This window comes from Galeopterus variegatus, unplaced genomic scaffold (genome assembly GCF_000696425.1).
Source record: "Galeopterus variegatus unplaced genomic scaffold, G_variegatus-3.0.2 Scaffold3517, whole genome shotgun sequence".
In the NCBI taxonomy this organism is placed as follows: domain Eukaryota; kingdom Metazoa; phylum Chordata; class Mammalia; order Dermoptera; family Cynocephalidae; genus Galeopterus; species Galeopterus variegatus.
In genome coordinates, this window is record NW_007729628.1 from 122,220 (window position 1) to 146,604 (window position 24,385).

Sequence of the window (24,385 nt, forward strand, 5' to 3'; positions counted from 1 at the left end):
CATGGAGTTCTTCCTTGTTCTTTTTTACAACCACATAAGATTATATTTTGTATATGGGCCAGAAGTTATTCAACCAATGTACTATGACTGAACATTTAGGTAATTTCCAGTACTTTGCAATTACAAATGCAATGAAGTGGTAACCTTGTGCATACACATTTTTTACTGCGGGAGGTGTGTCTTCAGGGTAAATTCCCAAAAGTATGATTACTGGGTCGAAAGGTAAATATATATATTTTTTCGTTGCATATGGAGGGAGAAATTTTCTGTCTGTTTTGTTCACTCACTGCTATATCTCTGGCTTCTAGGATAGTACTTGGCATACAGTAGACACTCAGTAAGCATTTGTTGGAACGAATGAATGGATAGCGTGCTCCAGTTTCCCATCTTTAAATGAATACACTCTCATGAAACAGGCTTATGTTTTACCAAACTCCTACGTGGCCACAGAAACCATTTTTTACCCTGTCAATTTCCTCTGCTGGTACACCTCGGAGCCGGGCGTAAAGGTAAAGATGTTCTCGCCCTGTGAGCAGGTCATCGATTGCATCAAACTGAGGACAGTAGCCCATGTTTTGATGGACGTCAGAAATATTGGTTAAAATACTGAAAGAAGAAAAAGCAATTACTGAGTTTCTTTTGTGGAGCCTCAGAGAGCTGGGGCTGGAGAAGCTTCCTCCAGCAGGATAAAGAAGCTGCCTCATCTCTTCTCCCAATTTACTTCAGAAATGAGCCCAACATCTGGCAATCAAAGCAGGGGCTTAGAAACTGATGAACTTCAGGAGTTCTGAGCTTTGAATCCAATCAGAGTCTTCCAGGTTTCCATGTCTAGGATAAATTGAATACCTGATACACAAAAGTCAGCTTTGGTTTTGGATTGTGAGTTAAAAACAAAGGGAAGGTCAGGTTTAAGAAAATGATTAGTGATTTTTAATACTTTGGAGACACTTGGGAAGTAGCTAGAAAAGATGGAAGCCTCTCAGTGGAAGTGAACTTCTCCGTGTGTATTTACTGGATGAGACACAGTCAGTGTAAGAGGAACTAATCAGTTAACTACCCAGAGCAAGAGGCTGGCCAGGAGCAGAGATAGAGTGAATTGGCTTCTATCCACTCCCTTTGACATATATTTTCCTCCACTAGGAAATATATCGCCTTGACAAAAAATGGACTGTGTATAGACTTTGGTCTAATCTCATGCTCCCCCCCTCATAGCTTAGGGTCTACGAATAAAGGATGGATGCAAGAGGATGGGACAGAGAGAGGCACTGCCATTCACCACTGTGACAAAAGCCACCAAAGGCATGGGCTGGGCCAATTAAAGCCACCCACGGGAAGCAAGGAGGGTATTTTGCAACCCCACCAGAGAACCCCAATCCTGTGTTTTAAATCTGTAGTTTCTTTCTAGTTTCCGGCTCAGTTTTGCCTTCTGAACATCAGATTGCCTCAAAGGGACCATAACTTGATGTCTCTCGGTGTAATTCCTATTACACCCTCCCCCATCCCTCTCCCTGCTATGACTCCCTTTGTTACCATTGTGAAGCCTGCTTGGTTGCAGACGAGGCTGTGTCTGCAGACAAGATAGACTCAGCCATTACCTGCTCCAGCCCTGCCAGTCCCTTTGCTGTAGACCCAATAGGGATGGCCATGGAAGGCCAGGGAATCAAACCCATCCTTTGTGAGCCAGTGAGGCACTGTCAGGACTTCCCCTGCCCTTTAGGTATTGGACCGTGATCAGGATGGGTTTCAGGTGAGGAAAGGAGGCCTCAGTCAGGTAGATGCTGGGCAGTGCCTAACTCTACCTACAAACCAGAGTAGAGGGTTACTGTGGGCACATCTACTGTGTGTCAGCTTTGCTGTCCAAGTAGCAGCCAGGAAAGAGGCAAATAAGTGAGCGCATCCTCTCTGTCTTGTCTCATAGAGGACCGATTAAACACACCTTATTATAGAAAGCAGCAGTCACCCTCCAGAATCCAAGGGCACATGCCAGTTTTCCCTTTATGCTCCCTGGTCTGGCAAAGGCACGTATGAGTACACAAATAGCCAATGCAGATTAAGGCCTCCTAATTGTCCTTGAATGAGCCCATGTCTAGAAACAACCCAGAGAAAGGATGCTTCATCACAGGGGTTCTTAACCTGAGGTCCAGAAGCTCCTGGAAAATCATAAATGTGCTTCAGGGCTCAGGAAATACCTGAAAAATTTCTGTAAAAATGTGTGAAGGGAGGTAATGGGAGGCAATGGTGTGTTTTTACTGGAAGAAGGTGCAAGTGTTAATCAAATGCTCAAAGGAGTCCACAACCCCCAAGACATTAAGCACCACGTACTTAGTGATTCCCAGAACTTTTCAACAGTCTGTGCTAACAGAGGAATCTCCTAGCAATCACAATTCAATTCAATTTTCCAGTGGGTCTATGTCTTGGAGTTTTCGGACCACACCCTCTGGGGGTCCCTCCTCTGCACAGATCTTTCAGGACCTCAGAGCCACCCCAATATAGGGTCTAATGATCACTCTCCCTATGCTGCAACAGGGACTGTGAGACACCCTGAGACAGGAAGAGCAGTGCACTCACCTCTTGCCTGCTACAGTGGCATCGCCTGAGGTCACTGTGGTGTCCCCAGTAAGCATCTTGAATGTGGTTGTTTTGCCAGCACCATTCACTCCCAGGAGGCCAAAGCACTAGGAGAAAACACACAACTGGCTTCATCCTAGAGACCAAGAGGGTCTGGAATGTCAGGCCCCAGAGCAAGTGTGCAGGCTGGGGGAGGCATCTCAGACCTTGTCTGCCATTACAGAGGCCACTAGGCACATGCGGCTACTGAGCACTTAAAATGTGCCTCATCCCAACTGACAAGGGCCCTACATGTAAAACACATGCTGAATTTGGAAGACGTAGAATGAAAAAAAAAAAGGTAAATTATCTCATTAATAATGTTTTATATTAGTTACAGACAAGGGCCCTACATGTAAAACACATGCTGAATTTGGAAGACGTAGAATGAAAAAAAAAAAAGTAAATTATCTCATTAATAATGTTTTATATTAGTTACATGTTTGTTTGTTTTTTTAAAGATGACCGTTAAGGGGATCTTAACCCTTGACTTGGTGTTGTCAGCACCACGCTCAGCCAGTGAGCCAACCGGCCATCCCTATATGGGATCCGAACCCGTGGCCTTGGTGTTATCAGCACCGCACTCTCCCGAGTGAGCCACGGGCCGGCCCTATTAATTGCATGTTGAAATGATAATATTTTGAATATATTGGGTAAAATAAAAATGTTATTAAAACTAATTTCAATTGTTTTCTTTTTACTCTTTTCATGATACTACTAGAAAATTTTAAATTATGCACATGGCTTGCATTATATTCCTACTGGACAGCTCTGCATTAGAGGGGAGAAGAGTCGTGCACAAGAGCAGATTTTCTGAAGCCCTGCCACNAAAAAAAAAAGGTAAATTATCTCATTAATAATGTTTTATATTAGTTACATGTTTGTTTGTTTTTTTAAAGATGACCGTTAAGGGGATCTTAACCCGTGGCCTTGGTGTTGTCAGCACCACACTCTCCCGAGTGAGCCACGGGCCGGCCCTATTAATTACATGTTGAAATGATAATATTTTGAATATATTGGGTAAAATAAAAATGTTATTAAAATTAATTTCAACTGTTTTCTTTTTACTCTTTTCATGATACTACTAGAAAATTTTAAATTATGCACATGGCTTGCATTATATTCCTACTGGATAGCTCTGCATTAGAGGGGAGAAGAGTCGTGCACAAGAGCAGATTTTCTGAAGCCCTGCCACGTGTGGTCTGCAGGGTACCCACCTCTCCAGGGCGGACTCCGACACACAGCCTGTCCACCGCTGGGCTGAAGGTGCCTGAGTAAACCTGCAAGATCCGGAGAAACTGGACTGAGGATCGAGGCAGGGTTAGAGCAGGGAGGCAAGAGGGAGCAAAGAGCAAAGCATGGCTTAAGAGAAAACTACAAGGAGGCTACACATTGACATGGCTGTTCAGAGAGGTGCTGTGACCCACGCTGTGCAGAAGCGGAGTGGAGGAAGATGAGTGATGCTCAGAGTGGCTCTCGCTAGGCTCTGTGTCAGTGTCCAAGGTGAAGAGCAGGGAAAATGCATTGGAATTAGATGTTCTAATTCAAAGTATGACACAGAGACACAGAGTTGATGGCCCTACATAAAGTTAGGAAAACAAACTGCTTGCATAAGCATATTGTTCCACAGAAGGAGAATGACAACGTTGTGCCATCTGCATGTCCAGCCAGCAGCTCCAAACTAACATGCCTACACCTATTCCCTTACCTTGGTTAGTTCATTTAGACTTAAGATATCAGTTTTATTTCCCCCACTAAGAATTCTTTGTCTTTCTTCAGCCACGTCCTCATCTTCATCAACAATAGGCTCCTTAGCGGGCGCGGCAGTCCTAGAAGAAGGAAAGGGGGCAGGATTGGGCTGGGGGTACAGCGTCCTTGGTACTGCCCTTTTCCTCTGAACTTTCTTCCCATTCTCTCCCTTCTGCTCCTGCCTGGGCTTCCATCACCCAGGCTGAAGTGCAAAAAGGGCTCCCAGTGGGAGAGGCATCAGGCTTTAGGCAGATAGGTCAAGAGCTCACATCCAGAGGCAGCCCTGAGTTCCAGTCCTGGCCTCCCCATGCATGACCGTGCACATGTCACTGGATGTCTCTGAACCTTGCCTCCTTCAGCCATATGATGGGAATAATAATACCTATGTCACAGGATTGCGGTGAAGATCAACTTGGCACAGTGCCTGGTACAGAGCGAAGACTCAAAACCTGGGAGCTGTTTCATTACTAAAACCCTTCCTCATGACAAGCACTCAGTAAAGTCTAGTTACTACCAACCAAGCTTTCTACTTCCTCCAGTCCACCCTGCCACCTTGACCTCTTCAAAACAGTGCTGTCATCAGGTCACCTCATACCCTAAAACTTTCTGTGGTTCTCCATCAGCTGTAGGTAAAAGCCCTAAGTCCTCAGCTGGAGTCCCAGAGCCCTGCTGCAAGGGCCCCACCTGCCCTTCCCACTTGTCTCTTGCACTAACTCCTCCACCAGCCACTGGCATCTATCCCTGGTCCCCTGCCCGTGTGGGCCATTCCCACCCCCAGCCTCGCACACGTTTCCAGTCTTTCAATGTTCTCTTCCTCCTGCCTGCCAAGTGGAATCCTCTCCATCCTCAAAGACATAGCCTGTTCTCTGAAACTCTCCCTGACCACCTTGGCCTAGTCTTCCCTTCCTCCCTCACTGGCCACATCCAGTCTATCACTAAGTCTTGTCTAACAAACTTCCTACTGTTTATCCAGTCAACCTATTTTCCTCCATCTCCTGATGCCCCCACCCTTATCCAGGCCACCATTGTCTCTTGCCTGGGTACCAAAAGGGTCTCCTGTCTGATCTCCCTGCTTCCAGTCCTGGCAGATCACGTCACTCCCCTGATTATAAAACACCCTAAGGGGTCCATGTTGGCCTCAGGCTTAAGTCCCAAGTCATCAAGGTGAGGGACATTCATCATTCGGCTCTGCCTACCTCATCAGACTCCTTCCCTTGCCCCCTTCTCCTTTCACAGCTATCCCTCGTGTAGGCCCTGTCCTAGCTATCCCTGGCTACCTCTCAATATTGGCTGTGAGCTTCTGGAAGCCAGAGACTGTGGCTTCTCTGTCCTCCTTAGTGCCTAAAGCAGGCAGGACTCACTGAATTGTGTTGACATCAGTCTAATGAGCTGGTTATGGTAACCAAACCTCTGCCCCTCTCCCCACACACAAAGGCTTCTAGAAGATGTGGCCAAAGTTGCAGAGGAGCCTGCAAGGGCTGAGGGTCCCAAGGACAATGATTTCTACCACTGTCTCCCAGAACTAGAACCACTTCCTGTTCATGTTTTATTCAAAGGGTGTTGACGCCCATGATCTCATTCAACTTCACCACCCTGGGAGAAGGGAGGTAGATTCATTTGCAATAAATTAACTCACTATGGATCAAAACCTAAAAACAAGTCCTAGGAATCTTTATTTACATGTGACCAGACTCAGCTGAGAGGAGGAAAGGTTAAGAAACAAAACACTGTCCTGAAAAGCTTGTTAGGAGGGCCCAGGGATTTGCAATTCAGGCCCCTGGGTGAGGCCAGTAATTGTGGCATGGGTTGCAGAGGGGCTGCCCTCTGGAAACCTGAGCCCCAGCTCAGAATGGGGCAGGGGCTGCAGGGGAGGCCAGCTGACATGGCAGCTGAGAAGTCCTGGTGGAGAGTCAGAGTGGGCAGCTACCCGCCACCCGTCCAGGGTCCTCCACCGCCCAGCTATATTCACGTGGCACGTGGCCCCCACATCACTCCCTCCTTCCCTGTTCTGCCCCACTCTCAAATCTCTAATTAGCAAAGGGGTCTGCTTTGTCTCTTTTCTTGTGAATATATATGTCTATTCACTAGTACTTTGGATACACCTTAATCGTTGCCATTTGCAATGTTAACGTCCAATTTAAAATGAGTATCTAGTAATTAAACAAGAAGAATTAAATATTAGATATTTAAGCTAATAACATTGTTTTCTAAATATTTTAAGGTTGAGTCACAAATTCCAATGTTTCTATTTAATCCATCTCTCCTTGCATCATTCAGAACAAGCCAGGCTTTGAGAAGGTAAAAACCACCATGGAGAGGTGCTCCTGAGGAAAGAGATGACCACGCCAGTGTGCAGTCCAGTCCTGGACATGGGACGTATGGCCTGGACATACCACTGGGTGAGGAGGAAGTGGTGCTGGATGAGGAGGGTCAGGAGGAAGTACACCACCCCTTCCACCGCCATGGCCACCAGGTTCTTCCCGATCAGGTCCCACTGGAACGGATTTGAAGAGTGCTCCTCACCTGGAAATCAACAGGAACTGAGTCTGCCAGTTGCCCCGGCTCATCCCTAAAGACCTGGCTGCCACGCTAGGCCCAGCTAGACCACGCTTTATGCAAGGGATTAAGCAAGAGCCAAACACAAGTCTCAGTTTGGCTCCCCAAGCCAGAGTCGGGAAGAGCAAAAGCCTGTCCTTGACCCCTCCTGTGGCTCCTCAGCCAGGGAAAAGGGGGCAGTCTGATCCCTTCTAGTGGCAGGACAATCCCTGACCAGCAAGCTGCCATCCCAGCCCCAGCTCCAGCCCTGGGTGCAGGTCTGATGTAGGAACTCCCGCTGTAGCCCTCCCAGCCGTGATGGATCCGGTGCCCACCAAACCGGGCATAGACGTCTGTCACAGCCTGGCTCAGCGCCAGGTCAATGAGGCCTCGGCCGAGGCAGAAATGGGGGAATATGACAAGCAGCTTCCTCAGCATGGCGTTGAGCCTGAGCAGCGTCTGAAAGAGAGAAGCAGGACTTTGGAAGTGGGAGCCAAGCCTACCTGCCCTCTCCTGAGCAGGGGGGCCCAGATGCCCTCAAGAGGCAGGACCAGGGGAAGGCCTGTAGACACAGGCGTCCTTGCAGCCAGACTGGCCACAGAGAAATTTTTCAAGAAGAATATAGGGGGTTTAATATGGAAGCCCTGAAGTACTTGCAGGAGGTGCCTTAGGACTAGGACAAGGAACTGATTAATTAATGACTAATCGATGACTGGGGCTCCCTGCAAGTTTCTGGTGGGCAGGCTCTGCCCCTTCATCTAGCCAGGCAGCATTTTGTAAACATTTACTATGTCCAGTACTGTGTGGGCACTGAGGCTAGCTGTCTTTCCTTAACCCCTAGGAGGCTCTGTGGGCAAGGGTAGGAATCTGCGGTGGGAATCTGTGGAGGAACAGCAGCCCCCTGCTGTCTGCTTGAGGAGCTCTGGCTGCATCACTTGGGAATTACATGGGAATTACATGGTGAGCATGTGTTACCAGGAGCTGCACCAGCTGCTGGGAGTGTGGCTGGAGTCTCTCCTTTGGTGCAGCTGTGAACCAGCCCTGGGGACTGGGGCACCTCCTGTAAGCAACTATCTTAGCCCGGCTTGTACCAAAGGGGAGCAGGGCCCTGAGCCATCTCCCAGCGCTGCTTCTCAGCTCCTCACAGGGCAGCTTTGAGTGTTTGGGGAGAAAAGAGGGTTATAGACCCTCTCTGGGGTCTGTGTTGAGTTTGGGGACCTGTTCTCAGGTGGTCAGACTGTGCTGCCTCAGACTTGGCCTCCTGGGCACAGCCTCCCCCAAAGAGGTAGAAGGGACACTGAGGGGGCGAGGCTGGCGAAGCTCCCGGCTGGGCCACTGCTGTGCACTCCATCTGGCCCATCCCAACCCCACAACCTGCTACCTCTCCAGTCTCCACAGCCATGCTCACACTACCTCATCCCCCTCCTTCTCTGCACCTCCCCCTCACCCCATCTCCAGGCCTTTGCACGGCAGTTTCTTTTATTCATTGCTCCTAGCAGGAAAGGATGCTCTTTCCCTCCTGCTCTCTGGCAGATTCCTGCTCTGCTTTAGAAATCTTGCTCAGATAGCCCCTTCTCTCATAAGCCTTCCCAGGCTCCCACGGTGATATGTCCATTTTACCATGTGCATGGGAACATGGTAAGTACTGTAAGAGAGGAGCCAAGAAAGTCACGCTCACCCGGTTCGTCTCAAATAATTCCAAGATGAAGGTGATGGCACTGCTGTTGATGCCGATGAACAGATTAGCACAAGACAAAGCCACATAGGCTGTGCTGGGGACATCAAACAGGAAGGATGCTGGGTACATCATGGGAATGACTGCCCACCTGTGTGAAATGACACAGCTCAGTGGGATGGAGCTTCAACTTCCATTCCATCTGCTGTACCTCTATATATAACGCATTCCCCTCACACATGAGATGACATCTTTCAACCAGCCAGAGTCCCAGGGGGACCAGAGAGAGACTCCCTCCCTTGGTTTCTGTACCTCAATTTTAAATGGAGATAATAATGCCTGCCCTGCCCACCTTGGGGGGTTTGAGAGGAGTAAACAAGACAGTAGCTGTGCACATACTCTGTAAGTTAGGAAGCTTATACAACACATAGGAGGCTCTCTGCCTTGGGATGCCTCCCACCCTAGCCTGGACCAGCAAAGCAGAGCCGAAGGTGCCAGCAAGCTCATCTCCACAGTTCGCTGGTCAGTTCACAGTCACGTTGGTTCCCGAACTCTCTATTTCCAGGAAAGATGAATGGAAACCATTCTGGCTCTGGCAAGAATCTAGTGGCTCACATAGGAAGGGCCAGGTATCATTTCCACTTTACAGATTAGGAAACTGAGGCCCAGATGGGTGCATTACGTGTCCATAGTTACACATGCAGTAATGCAAGGTCTGGGATATAAAGTTGCCTGCTTTGCTCTATAATTCTACTGAACTTAGCCCCTGTGTCATCCTCTGGCTCTGACTCAGAGCAGCTTCTCAGTTGGAGTCCTACTGTGTGCAAATAACACTTGACCAGTCCAGATGGAAATAATGAGATGGACAGATTTGCCTCACATAAATCAGAACCAGAGCTGGTAAGGAGCTAGGGAGTGACCAATTCCCAGACTTTGGTCAAGGCCACAGTTGGAGCAGGAGAAGATTCAGATCATGTGGGGCTTCTCTCATTGTCCCTGAATAGACCAGGCCTCAGAAATACCTTCAATGGTGGAATCAGAAACAGAAGCGGGACAGATTCCTAGTTAGCAGCCACAGACCCTGCCCGGGGCTGGAAGCTACCCTTGTGCATAATACCCCTCCCTGGCTTCCCTGTGGTGGCATTACCCAGTGACCCAAACAACTTACCCATACAGCATGAGCAGTGCGACAAGGGCTGGAAGATTCTGTGGAGAGGTGTAGGCTTTCTTCTGAAAGCCGATGAAGATGCCCACCACCAATCCAGCACTGACAGCATAATTCATCTTGAAGAGAGAAGAGGAGAGTGAGCACTTCACCCCCCCGCCCCCCACCACTGCTTCCTGCTCTGCACAATGAGAGGTGGGATCAGGATCCTCCAGCTCTTAAGGTCTGGGATTCTGGTTCTGTTTGTCTAAACAGCTCTTCATTAGCAAATGTATGCTAAGCTATCCCTAGACCTCTTACCCAACCTCCCTGCTCAGGGAACCTTCAGTCTATGTCTTTTGAAAGAATGAATTACAAAATTGCACCTGATTTCTCTTTCTCATTGGCTACGAAGTCCCATTGATTCTACTTTCTAAGCATGTCTCCAGAATTCAGAAAAATGTAAAATATAGTCTTTGGCTTCACGAAGCTCAAATAGACAATGATCCCCTTTCTAAACAATTCAGTCCTAAAGCCATTAGGTTGGGCACGGAAGGGTGGGCAGCCTCATTAGAGTTGGGGAGGAGGCACAGTGGTCTTGAGAAGGATGAAAACCTGAGAAGGTGAGGAGGACGTCCTGCAGAGGGTGGCCTAGTGTGGGGTGTCAGAGTCCCAATGGAATGTGGCAGGTGCTTTTATAGGGGGTTGATCTAGTATGGAGTACCAGAGCCAGAGCCACATGAGGAGGACCTCCACACAGCTGGAGCAGGGGACAGGAAGGTGTCTGTATGGGGTGGGGATAGTGGCAGAGATGGGGCACTTAATACATACAAGTGTATTGCTCAGGTAGGTAAATGAGTCGGGAGTGATAGAAGCCAATTTCTCACTCTTGGAGAAAGGAGTTATGAATATGGAAAGACAGAAAACCAGAATGAGCACTGTATCATTGGATTGTAGCTAGAGGTTTTGGTGAGCTCATAGTGTTTGATGTATGGATAGATAGATAGATAGATAGTGAAATATAGATGTAAATATGTGTATATATATGTACCTACATACATGTCTTTCCTAGTTCTTTCTACTGAGAGCACCTGGGACCAATGATACTCCAGTGGCATGAACATATCTAGTACCCAGATCTTGGTTTCTGAGGGCCATTTTCTGCTAGAAGGATCCAGAGCTCCTTGGGGAGATGGTGGATTCAGGGTAGGGGTGCAGGGAGGTGCAGGATGAGCCTAGAACATCCTGCTGTGCCAGAGAGCACGGAGGTGCCCAAGGAGGCCAAGACCACAAGTCAAGAGGATACAAAAGCCAGGCTGAAGGGACTCCCACTGGCCCCACTAGGGATAAACTGAATATCAAAATAAATAATAAGGGTACTGGAACATTCCATTGATTAACACAGGAACTGTGACTGCATACAGATATAAATAAATAAATGAATAAATGGAAAGTCTGATAACAAACAGGATATTTACATATCTTCAAAATATCTCTCCCCAAAATTCTTATTAATTGTGTAGGGGAAAAGAGTAACTGTACAGTGAAGAAGCTCAGTAGATACCTTCTTAAGTGACCAAAGTGAACATCAGCAGTAATAGGGCAAACTGAGATCAGAAGCTACCTGGTAGGACGCAGTGAGAGAACACAGCATCCGGCCCGGAAAAGAGTAACTGTACAGTGAAGAAGCTCAGTAGATACCTTCTTAAGTGACCAAAGTGAATATCAGCAGTAATAGGGCAAACTGAGACCAGAAGCTACCTGGTAGGACGCAGTGAGAGAACACAGCATCCGGCCTGCGATTGTGCTGCCAGAGACGCAAGCCTCAGTTTAATCATGAGGAAACCTCAGGCAAACCCAAACTGAAGGACATTCTGCAAAATAACGGGTCTGTAATCTTCAAAAGTGTCAAGGCCATGAGTGTTAAGGAAAGACTGAGGAACCACTCTAGACTGAAGGAGACTAGAGACAAGACAACTAAACGCAATGGATGATTCTGAGCTAGATCCTCTTCTGGAGAAGACATTGTTGGGGCAACCTGGAGAACCTTGAGTGGGGTCTGAGGATTAGGTGGTAGTCAGGCCTCAGCGCTGGTTTCCTGAGGTTGACGATTGTGTGCGGGTGTGTGCGGCGTGTCCTTGTTTGCAGGAGATACATATTGGGGGTGCTGGTGTGTGTGAGAGAGAGAGAGAAAGAGAGAGAGAGAGAACGGGCATCTTAAATGGCCCAGAAAAAAAAAAGTTTTGAACTGTACTTACAAATTTTCTGTAAGTCTGTGATTGTTTCAAAATTTAAAAGAAAAACAGATGACACATATAAAAAGATAAGAATTTAAAACATCATTTATGTGCTAAGTGAATGACATAAAGAATAATTGTTCATTCATTCAACAATGACCCCAAGCATGTGTCATCTTTTTGTCACTGGCTGATGAGGGTGCTAAGTTCCAACGCTGTAGATGCTCGAGTTAGGATTCCAGGTCTAGAGTCTCGGGAAGCTGGCTGACAGGATACCCACTGTCTTCTGACCCTTTGTTAGACTTTCAAGTGTCTACCTTACTAGTGTCACCTCCCACCCCAGACACCCACTCTATTCTTCCAGCCACATATCTCTCTGTAGGCTCGAGATCTCTGTCTGTAGCCATACGCACATGGGTCAGTCCAAGGGTAAATTCCATTTCTTGTCTTTTAAAAAAAAATGTAAAATTAAAAAACCAGCACTTTAATAAGTAGCTTTTCAGTGCAGGTGAACCTAGCTCCTTTCATGTTAAAATCACAGGGTCAATATGGCGCCTGCAAGTGACGTTCTTGTCCAGAGAGAGGCTTGTAGGTTCTGACCTCCTCCCCATGTGTTCATTGGTGTTTTTTCACACAGATGGAAGAGAGAGGAAAGAATCTAGTTGTTACTGATAATTTTTAGTTTTGTATTGTTAAGCGATAGCTGCTTAGAAAGTTGAGTAAAATAAAAGAAATCATGTCTCCAGGAATCCTAATATTCACCATCGTTATTAAAAGCCATAATGGTCTCCATCAGTTGATATATTTTATCACACAAAGTGGAGGCTCACGTTGATCTTAGAACGTTGAGGTAAAACAAAGACTCTCATTACTCAAGACACCCAGAATAGACTGGGATTGTTTTCATAGTGATCCCTGCCACATTACAAGTAGGCCTTTGTTCCCAGTGCGTTGGACCCCACGGGCTGTCATAAGGTGCCCCACCCTTACCCCCCTTGCCCCCACCAACCTTGGCTGTGAGACAGGTGGAAGTCTACTGCTGATGTGATAAATAACTTTTTCTTCATTTTCCCTAAAGTGGTGGCTAATCTGAAGTATAGTGAAGGTCTAGTTTCTTCAGGAAAGCAAAATAAGGCCACTGGGTAAAGCTGCCACACTTGGCAAAGAAAAATACAGGATGCCCAGTTAAATTTGAACTTCAGATAAACAACGAATAATTTTTCTAGTATAAGTATGTCCCCTGCAATATTTGAAGTGGGATATACTTATTCTAAAAATTATTCATTGTTTTTCTGAAATTCAAACTTAACTGGGTGTCCTATATTTATCCGGCAACCCTACTACAGGGCAAATTCCACACTTACTCTTCTGGTGGTGGGGCAGCATTTGACAAGGGGATGTGCGGGCGAAGGTATTGGTATAGGTATGACCCCCTCAGCTCTGGACTGTGCCCAGGAAGGCCAGCCTCCTGCCTGCAGTGCAGCAATTATTAGGTGGGTCAGAAGCCCCTTGATATAGGACACAAAGAGCTCCCCTGAGCATCTGTTGAGCTGTGCCCCACATCCTTCCCCAGCTTTGGGCTCCTAGTTCTGTGCCTTTCTAAGAAGATGTCAAGAGACAGCAGACACACACGGCCCTCGGCCCAGCACCCTCCAGCAGTCCTGGCGGTGTGAGAATCCCTCCCTGCTGTGTCCCCTCGGTCGGAGCACACACAAGTGCCGCGTTAGGCCCATGGAGGGGCCGTGACCGTGATGGGCCCATGGAGGCCTGGTGACACTCACGATGTCCCAGAGGAAGTTGGTCAGCCAGTAGGTGGGGGGGCTCACTCCACTGATAAACTGGAGGTGCTTGGCCTTGTTCACCCTCTCCTGGATCAAATAGAGGACGAAGCTGGCTGGGACGAAGGACATGGCGAAAATCACACAGATGGCAACCACGGCATCCACCGAAGTGGTCAGCCTGCAGCAGGGCCGGGACAAGGGAGAGAGAGATGAAGAAGGAGGAGCAGAAGCAGGAGAAGACGCAAAGTCGGGCTGGGAAGTCCGTACCCAGCCCAGGCACGGCCTCCGGATTCCCCGCCCCTGTTCCTGAAGCTCGTCACTTGGCTGAACTGTCTTAATCAATCTGGGTCAAGGTTGAGGGAAGTGTGGGTTGTCTTTCTGCTCCATGTGAATATTTCTTTTCATTACGTTTTCGAATTACTTGTTATGCTATACAGAAAGAGATTTTCTATTAATCTCAGATACTGCAATGCTCTTATTAGCTGTGATAATTTGACTATAGTTTCTCTTGAATTTTCTATGTAGACAGCCATACGGTCTTGTTAAATCACATTTTCGAGAAGCACATCGTAACACGGGGAAGTGTTCATAATGTAAATTTAAGTGTAAAGACAGCAGGCAAGTTGCACAGGAGCTTGGCTCTATTCACCCTTTCTGGGATTGAACAGGAGACATCTGGCTAAGTGGGTGGGTGGGGGCTGAAATCCAGCCCGCACTTTACGTACAAGCCATACCCCTAGCCTGGGACAGTGCCCACCCACAGAAAGGAGTCCTTTTACTCATCCCCAGAAAGGCCTTGTGGGTGCTGGTCACTGCCCTGCTGAAGCTATGAATCACATCGTTCACACACATAGTGAGCACAGAACACGCGACTGGAAGGAAAGAGAAAAATGCTTCGAGAAAAGACCCTAAACTATGCAGTGTTATAGATCATAAGCTCCTAAAACTCTATTTTATAAATGTATTTAATGAACATATAGTATCTTATAATCACAGAAAGACTCCTATTTCATGTTTCATGTTCAGAAGGTTTGGCAGAAGGTAGAGAAGTTTGGGCTGAGTGAGAATTAACATAGGACAGTCTAGGGCCCTGGCGGGTGTCCAGAGGAAGTCATCCAGGGCCGAAGTCCCAGTTTTAGCAGATGACACTGGTCATGCTCGGTAGCACTGAGTATATACTGAGAAACTGAAATCAGGACCACACAACCTTCCAGAAGAAGTTTGCACTAACAGAGGCACTCCCACCAACCCCTCCTCCACATAGGCCTCGGATTGCACAAACACTACAGAAGGCACAAGATCGTTGTTTTTACTGCCTGAAGCTGTGCCATAAAAGCCTAAGTTTGAGGAGGCAAAGATCTGTTGACATCTCCAAAGCATGACCATCTGAGGAAAATTACCAGGATCTCAGATAATTACCACTGGGAGATGAAAGATTTACTGAACTTTCCCAATTCCTGGCAGCCATTTGGCATTTTGCTTACTGACAAGGAGAATATTTGTGTAAACTCCAGGAGCAATTTGCTATCAAGGGAATGGAACGCAATATAAGTGCTCTTTCTAAACACATGTGGGGAAGGAACAATGACCCAGCGGCTTGGCCATTTTTGGCACATGAAGCATGTGCAAGTCTTACATTCATATGTGCCTGATTAAACAACACTGTCATCAGCCCAGCTCTACACATTTGTGAAAATCCTCTCTGCGTATCCAGAAAGTGGAGAAGCTGACGAGAAAGCCGTGGTGCTGGTGGCTTACACTGTAATCTCTGAGAGCTGCTCCTTGGTCAGGTTCAGGGGGTGGCTGATGAGGGTGATCCCGTACTCCTCGGCGCTCTTGTCCTCCTTCAGGCTGGCCCGCAAGATGGCATTGTGGGCCACGTTGAGAAAGCTGACCAGGGCATGCCAGCCTTTGTTGTTAAACCACACCTAGAGGGTGGAGATGGTGGCTCTGTTAGGCTGTGCTATGATGTGAGACCTGAGACGCTGCACTGACAACAGCTGTTTGAAGAAGAAAGTAGCGACAGGAAAAAGAATGTGAGAAGGAGGAAGGGTTTGGCAGCTGGAAGACATTCCTCGCTAGATTTCAGCAGGAGGAGGGATAAAATTTAATTACGCTGGGAAGAGAAAAATAAAATAACCAGCTCGTGTGAATTTTTAGCTCTAGGGCGGATTACGCAGATCACGTACCTTAATGTTGTCTTCAGTTTCCAGATGTTTAAGGAAATCAGACATTTCTTTTGAGGCCTCTCTGGTGATAGGGCCCTAAAAAAATGATAAACAAGCAAGGTTTTTTTTTTTTTTTTGTCTGTAGCACTCATGATGATTTCCTAATTCATGATAATTACACAAGCCAAAAGTCCTACCCAAATCTCCACTCTGTTTACATACCCCGCTCACATTCATTATCTTGCCAAGTTCGCTTAAAAAACCCACAAGGGCTTCCCCAGTGATGGGGACAACCGGGAGCTTTCCTCCGATGGAAATTCCTCCATACCTGACAGAGCAACAAGAAATCCACACATCAGTGCCATGAACTTCATGCCTCCCAGTAGCTCTCAGTTTCTGTAGGAAAACATGGCTTTGGGGGGAATTGTCTGCACTAGCGAGCAGCATCGCTCCACATTACAAACCAACTTTTAACTCTTCCCCATTGCTGGCTCCAGGGTGGAGTTCAGACCCTCGCCCTGGCGTTCAAGGCCCTTCTGAGTCTGGTCTCGGCCCCTCTCCAACTTCATCCCTCCTCGAACCCTCCTTGAGTGGCTTATTTTGGCCATGTCGAATCATTTCCAGAGCTCCAACTGGTCCAGGTTGCTTTTGTGTCTCTCTGCCTTTGCAGGGCTGCTGGCTTCTCTGGGGTGCCTCTCCCTTTCTTGGGCATCTGGACAACTCCAACTCATCTTTCATATGCTGTCTTCTCTTTGAAGTCTTCCCTGACTCCTCCCGCCCCAACCAATGATTCCTTTTCAGTGCCCCCTCTGTACTTTCAGGGACTCCTGGCAGCATTGGACACACCTTCATCTAATCAGGACCAAGTCCTGCCATCACTATCTCGCAGTGCCCTCCCCCGACCCCTGGCTTAGGCAGGCCCTCACCGTCTCCTGCCTTGACTCTTGCTCTAGCTTCTTGACTGGGATCCTAGCCTAGGGCTCCATCCAGCTTTACTGCTCTGGAAGTCTAAAGTGACTGGGCTAAAACACCAATCTCAGCATGTCATTCTCTGGCTTAAAACTCTTCAGTGACAGGATAAAAGCCAAACTTCTCAACAGAACAAAGTTAATGTGCTGGTTAAGCAAAGCAGAGGAGGAGATATTTATTTCTCAGGGCCTCAAATTGTCACCTTACCCCCACTTTCTGCTTCAGCTGAGGCCTTACAGCCCCCTCTAGAGAGCAATTCTAAAAGCTGGATTTCACTTTTATGGTCTAGAATCCACCCAGGAAAGCAAGCCAACATCAGCCCTGTGCTCGTTTAGAGATCCAGTTCCTGAGGGAGGCTGGGAGGCAGCTCACTCCAAAAACGCCCACTGAAGATTCTCCAAACCTCCAGAGCCACTGAGCCTTCAGGAGGCCTCAGGAATGGGGTGAGTCTGGGGCCAGGCCAGATACCCTGAAGCTTAAAAGGAATGGACCAAGAAGTGTCCAAGGCTTAGGTTACGAGTCCCAGTCATTGGAGTATTCTAAACCGTTATGTGCTTGGACGTTTTAGAACCTCCTTTGGGTGAGAATGCCCTAGAACTCATCAAAGAATATCATCTCCCATTTATGTCATCCAAAGAGATATTCCACTGAGAGTCTTCTGAGTCCAGGGTGTCCCTGGCCATATATCTTCCACGCCTATGAATTCCTGAGCACATACAGAACAGCTCATCTACATGGTTTTGAAGTGTGGCTTTTTAAATGTGCAATTATTTTAAATAAATCAGTCTGAGATATCAATTTCTTATAAAAATAGTTTCTTACCTCTGTTCGTTGACCCAGAATTTGCTCTTTAAGCTGAAAGCCAAAATAAAATCATGCAATGAATATGGCATGGCAGTAGTGTTAACTTTCCTTCCCAAAAGGTCATGGGGATGTCTCAGTCTTCAGGGGTATTTTTGTATTTCTGATATCTAAGCAGTCTGGAAGCCACCTAGCCCATGGGTTGAGCCTGAATACACATGAAGAGAAAGGACTGATATTTTCCACCATTGGCTCTCCAAGTCACACACTGCATGCTGAACTTTCTGAGTGGCTCTGCTGTCAGGCCATATGTCAGAACAGCATGACTGATCTGGAATCCAAAAACATGGCAGTGACCATGGCAGTGACCATGCCAGTGTGGAGTGAAGCTGTGGCCCTGCAGCCCTCCCCTCTTCCACCCTGCACAAATGAGACACTAATAGTCCCCTGCGCACCTGAGAGGAGTTCTGATTACTCCACAGCCCAAAGTTAAGACATTGACTTTTAGACAATCTGGGGTAAAATTACAAGATGGAAAATGAGCAGGCACCAGCCCTAGACCCGAGTTCAAATCCATGAACTGTCACTGTCATCAACCACCAAGCACAGAAAATACAAAATCCTATATTGCACATTTGCTGTGGAGAGCCAAGTTTGGGTTGGTTGCTGTTTACTGCGTTATTGAGTAAACTCTGCTTTTATTTTGGGGCTTGGATGGCATTCTGCGTTTTGGTAAGTGGGGCATGGTGCCGCCTTTGCAGCAGCTGCTGTCACCATCTGCAGTGTGTTCTAGTTAATTGAGTTCATTTATCCCTTGTTCAGGGCTCTGGTAGGGAAAGTGACTAAAAGTACTACTCAACTTAGATAGTATATGTGTTATTTTAAAGCCCCAGAGCATGTGCAGACTAGATCACGCTTTCTTGTGACCCTCTCTCTGAAGCATGCTCTTGTCCAGCTGCTCGCCCTGCTAGGAGCTGCTGAAGCCATTCCATCCTGGGGTGGGGCTTATAAAACAGCTGCAGAGCCAAGAGAATTAGATATTTATTGCAGAGTCCATTGGCATTTTAAAGGACAGTGATAACATGATAATTTATAGTTAGAATATGACTGCTGCAGTGAACCTGGCTCGGGACGAGCTGCTGAAGCCATTCCATCCTGGGGTGGGGCTTATAAAACAGCTGCAGAGCCAAGAGAACTAGATATTTATTGCAGAGTCCATTGGCATTTTAAAGGACACTGATAACATGATAATTTATAGTTAGAATATGACTGCTGCAGTGAACCTGGCTCGGGACCCTGGCCTAGGGACGCACTCAGACACTATCCTACTGCCTCTTTCCTGTATTGGTCTGATTTTTTTCCTTTCCCCTCTTTGCTTTTTATTTTTCCTTCTTCTTTCTTTTTCCTTTACCTTTTCCCCTTTACTCCCATTCTTCCTTCAAATTTTGTCTCTCCTTGTTAACTAGGCCGCATTATTGAATAAATTTAGTGCTTTTCTGATATTACTTTTAATAGTGCCTCTGTTAAATGTTGACAACTTGCCCTAAGCCTAAAAACCAAAAAACAAAGTTAATCTCAAATTGCATTTTATTTGTATATGCTTCAATTGCTTTTTCTGAGGCCCTCAAATTAGGAAAAAGAAAAAATTCCACTGCCTTGATCATAGATAAATTGTGAGAGTAAATTATCTTCTGTCCCTAGCCAATATTTTCTACAAGGAGCCAGGATGAAAACCATAAAAGGGTCTCTTCTTACCTGCTTCTTATAAGAGCAGGGTACGTTTTTACCAAGAAGTCGGAGATGTTCCTGTTCGTGAGGTCTTGTAGAATTTCAGTGCTGCGCTGCGTTCTCTGAGACAACGAGACACCCCACATTAATTACTTTGGAATTTGAGGCCTGACAGTTGGTGAGACAGCCTGCTCTCCTCCAAAAGTCATTTATGGGCTCAGCGGCTGGCATCTCCCTAGTTCCCACATCAGTGATGTGGGTGTCTTCTTTGATCCCCCTTTTTTTCTCCAATCCATTGAGAAGAAACAATGGCTTAACCCTGGAATAAATCTCCACTCCCTCTGTGTCTCTCCCGCTTAAATACCACTGCCTCAGTGCATGCCACCACCTAGACCTCCATAGAAACTTCTAAACTGGTCTCCCCGATCCCACCTTGCTCCTCCACGTTCCACTCTCCACCCCATAGAAACTTCTAAACTGGTCTCCCCGATCCCACCTTGCTCCTCCACGTTCCACTCTCCACGCAGCAGCCAGACTGAGCTTTAAAAACATAAATCAGAACACCTCGGTCCCCTTGCTTACCACACTCCAATAAACCCTAGGATCAAACCTAAGCTCATCAAGGCTGACGTGGCCCTGCCCTTGGAGCTCAGCCGCCGGCCCCGTGCCTCACCCCCACCACTCTCCCTGTCCCTCTGTGGGCACCCGTCATTCCCGATCAAGCTCTGCACTTGGCGGTTCACTCTGCCTAGAAACTCTAGCTGCAGAACCTCACGTGGCGAACTGTCAGCCCGTGTTTTAGTCCTCAGACAAGTGTTTTCTATTTCCAGTCATTCTCCATCATAACACAGAGGTTTTCCCTCTGATGGCTCCGTTCGCTTGTTTTGTTAATCTATTATTCCCCTGTAGGATATAATTTCTATGACAGCAGGAACTTTGCCTAACTTGTTGGCTGCTGTGTCCCCAGCACACAGAATAGGACCTGGCCTGTAACTGACACACAATAAATTTGTGACATGAATGAAAGAATTTGAATAGTGCATTACAATTTACAAATCACTTTCAAAATAACATCTAGGACTGGAGGCTAGTTAATCAAGATTTTGGAAAATTAGAAAGTGTGTAAGTTTGACCACCAGGTGGCAATATTACTTTAGATTTGGGAACACATGGTGTTCAGTTTCTTCTATTAGTCAATTTTGTGGGTCAGTCAGGAACCTTGGGCAAAAGCATTCACTCTGTCAAGTATGACCCCAGAAGTAGCTGAGGGGATTTTTTGGTGACGTTAAACCACCATTATCACTTTTGATTCTTATACACTTTCTATCCCCAGAAAGGACCCCCCCCCCGTGCCATTTGACTTTCCCTCTTTGATTCACTTTTTCCACCTCGTTCCTCTCTCTTCTGCTAGGAGATCTAGCACCTACTGAATGCTCACTATGTGCCAGGCACTATGTTAAATGCTCTACATATCTGATCTCACTTAATCCTAGAATCCTTATGAAAGAGGATTCTTACTTTAATTTGCAAACAAAGAGATGGAGGCTCAGAAAGTTTGGCTGACTTGTGCTGGGTTCCAGAACTTGTAGGTGGTTGGCCTAGGATCCGAGCCTGCATCTGCCTGATACCATAACCCTGGCTCCTTTCACTCTATCACCTGCTTCTCAAGCTGAAGATGGCACCCAGGAGGGCTGCCAAGCTCCTCTGGCAGAATCCAGGCTGGAACAATCGCTGATGCTGAGACAGTTTATGGTAAATTGTTTTCCAAAAATTCTATGGAATAAAATACTCCTGCAACATTATCTCCATGTATACTAGTCAGGATGGACTGCTTCCACCTCAGGACCTACCACCCTTCAAAAAATGTTAGAGCAGTAGTAGCCTTTTCTTTGGATATGAGGTCACTCAGAACAGACTACATCTCCCAGTCTCCCTTGATGCTAGGTTCTGGCCAGTGACATCTAAGTGTAAGTGCTATGTGGTAGCTTCTGGAAATCTTCCTTGCACACATTTGCACACTTTGTCCTCTTTTTCTTCATCCCTTGTTCCATTCTGCTGCCTGGAAAGTAGATTCTGCCACCTCAGCTCATAAGGTCAAGGCCTATTTAGCATGGAGGAGCAACAGAGCAGAACGTCACAGACCACCCACACAAACTACACGTGGGAGGGAAACAGGTTCCGTCTTGTTTTATCCGCTGTTAGCTTGGGGTTGTCATCACTTGAGTTGAATCCAATTCTAAATAACTCTTTACCCAATTATTTCATTGAGTCCTCATGATGACGCTGTGAAATAAGAGCAGTTATGCCCAATTTATAGGTGTGAAAATTAAGGCTCAGGAAGGTCTTCCCACTATACCACACTGCCTCTTTGGGAATTGTTCATTCATCGTTAAATCATGAGAGAGGGCTGTCTAAGGCCCAGCTCTGTGCTAGTTAGGTGGGTGGCCCATTATCAATCCTAGACAAAGTGAGACTTCTCTGTCCCCTTTCACTGTCTCTGAAACCCCCAGAAGAGGCTCTCTGTGATGTATTCTGGAGTTCAGAACTCTAAACAGCATGCTGCTCAGAGCAAGACCACTGATGTCCCTGTGAAAGACAGGCTGCTGGCTCTGTGCATATGTGTGTGTGTGTGTGTGTGTGTGTGCAGGCACACGTTAGATACACGGCATAGGCAAGCTTTTTAATTAAGACTGTTAATAAGTGTGTAAATACATTGCATTTGAATATGCATCACAGCATTGTTTATAATGGAAAAAATTGAAAAACCAAATGTGTAGATTAGTTAAATAATTTAAGGTAAATCCAAACGGTGGAATGGTATGCAGATATTAAAAATGATGTAGATGTATATTTATTGACATGGGTATATGTTTATAATGTTATTATGTTATTAAGTGAAAAGAGCAGGTTTCAAGACAATGTTTTGAATATAATCTTGTCTGAGTGGGTGAAAACCAAATGGTATGTTGTTATAGCCAAGTGGTAACTTTTTTCTTCTTATCTGTGTCTTCTAATTTTTCTATAATGAGCATGTATGCCTTGTACAATTTTTTAAATGTTTAAAAACATTTTCTTATTAGATTGAATAAGAAGTGTTAAGTGGAAAATGAAGCTTTTGGTCAGTGGCTTTCTCCAGGTGGCAGCGACAGGGCCCTCAGGGAAGCCCCCGAGAAGAGGACCCAGGGAGCCTAGTTTAGTCCCTCACTCAGCTGTCAGTTTGTAATGTTAGTTGGCTGGAGACTCAGGAGGTACCACGTATTTCCCCAATCCCTGCTGTTGCAGGCAAGTTTAGGGCTCCCTGGTTTCCTGGGGCAGGGGGGTTGAGGTACCTGAGGGGGCGGGAGTCCCCCGGCACCCTCGGGGCACTCAGGCAGCATGGTGAGCTTCTCCCTGGTGCTGCACCTGCAGGAAGGTGAGGGGTTGTCTGGTGTCCATTTCTGCTCCTGGAATAGGCGGGTGATGTTTGGAGACACAGAAGGAGTCTGCCAGGGGGTTGAATTGCCACAGGGGTATTCCCTTAGGGAAGACAAGAAAATATTCCATAATTAGTTCTAAAGTTGATAAAAATCCCTAGAAATGAGAAATAGTGCCCGACCCTCTCCTTCTCAGCCTTTCCTCCCCCTCCTCAGACCCAGGCCCTTTCTTCTCATGCTCCTGTAGGTTAGTTTCTGTTCGAGAAATATTAAGACTCGGATTTTGTTGATGGACTAGGTAGGGGAAGTGGGGTAAAATTATCTGTTTGTGGACTGTTTTATCCCTCTTTTCTTATTCTAGAAGCTGTAGCTGTTGGGACACAGAATAAAAAGAAAAAGGAATTTAAAATTAGTCTATTTTGGTCCTTATAAATAGCTTTGAAAAGACCAAATGAGAGAAGTTAGAATCATTTTGAACTTTCAGGATTCCTGGTGGATTTCCACTGCCCTCTATAGCTCCCTTCTCCATACTCGTAACAATAATTGAGAGCTGGCTATGTACGTAGTTAATGCCATTCGAGATCCAATTATACAATAGCATATACCCCATCTCCCTCCCTTCCCTGTTCAGAAGCCTTTCAAGTAAGTTCCGGGGGGGGGGCAGCGGGGGGGTCATATGTTGAATTAACATAGAACTTCTGTAATGAGAAATACAGAGCTGTCCAATGATGCAAGGGCTTTCTAGAAGTAGTGAACATCCTTGCACGCAAGTGTTGAAGGAGAGGCTGGGTGAGTGCTGGTTGGAGATATGGAAGTGGTCCCTGCAATACAGAGCGGGATTGAGATGGGAGAAGCCCGCTCTCCCAACCCTGCTTTCCTGGACCCCACCATTGGGGTCTCCTGGGTAGCTGGTGGTGTTCAGGCCAGGATGCATAGACTTACGGAAGCCATTCTTCCTTCAGGCAGCGGTTGCCAAAGCCTGGCCTGTTCAGGAGGACGTCTGCAAGTACCACGAAGCGCTCACTTCCCGGCTCGTCCAAGCTAGAAAGAGACAGAGGCTCACAGGGTGGACATGTGACAGGGACAGGGAAGGCCAAAGCAGCCAGCTGCAACTCAAAGTGTTTATGGAATGGCTATGATGTGCCAGGCATGCACGTGAGGCACTGATGTGGCCGTCGGGTGGTCACAGGTCTGGGAGTGGGGTAGGCTGCCTGCACACCCCCAGCAGTCAGATGGCAGATCGTGTCTGTGCTTTGACCCACTCACCCAAGCTTCATGTTCTCCTTCCTGCGCCCCTTCTCAAGCAGTCCTGATTGCCACTTGGGATCGCCTTTCCAGGCATGGCAGCTACAGTAATTTCCTTTCTGAGGGCAGCTTCAGGACCCCTTCCATGCTGGTGAAGGTCCAGGGGCAGTGCAGAGGTCAGGACCCTTCCATGCAGCATGTGACCCAGGAGCCCACACCCATGAAGGTGAATGGTGACTTGGGGATGAGTCTGCGCACCTGAAGAAGGTGTATTGCTGCCCATACATCCACGGATGGAGGGTCAACGAGGAATATTCACCAAAAGGAGGGATG

The 24,385-nt window shown here is 47.0% G+C and overlaps 1 protein-coding gene across 1 annotated transcript in view; it reads right to left on the reverse strand.

Annotated features, from left to right (window-relative positions):
* Positions 1-24,385, reverse strand: part of ABCA4 (ATP-binding cassette, sub-family A (ABC1), member 4) — a gene marked incomplete at its 5' end in the record, with an annotated part of 119,813 nt that overhangs the window by 12,946 nt on the left and 82,482 nt on the right. The window contains 14 exons of the mRNA XM_008585325.1: positions 465-606; positions 2,569-2,675; positions 3,825-3,887; positions 4,316-4,436; positions 6,750-6,879; positions 7,227-7,350; positions 8,570-8,717; positions 9,735-9,850; positions 13,729-13,906; positions 15,487-15,656; positions 15,918-15,992; positions 16,119-16,224; positions 17,688-17,720; positions 19,422-19,516. Coding sequence (XP_008583547.1) covers positions 465-606; positions 2,569-2,675; positions 3,825-3,887; positions 4,316-4,436; positions 6,750-6,879; positions 7,227-7,350; positions 8,570-8,717; positions 9,735-9,850; positions 13,729-13,906; positions 15,487-15,656; positions 15,918-15,992; positions 16,119-16,224; positions 17,688-17,720; positions 19,422-19,516 — 1,608 coding nt within the window. The remainder of the gene's footprint in view (positions 1-464; positions 607-2,568; positions 2,676-3,824; positions 3,888-4,315; positions 4,437-6,749; positions 6,880-7,226; positions 7,351-8,569; positions 8,718-9,734; positions 9,851-13,728; positions 13,907-15,486; positions 15,657-15,917; positions 15,993-16,118; positions 16,225-17,687; positions 17,721-19,421; positions 19,517-24,385) is intronic.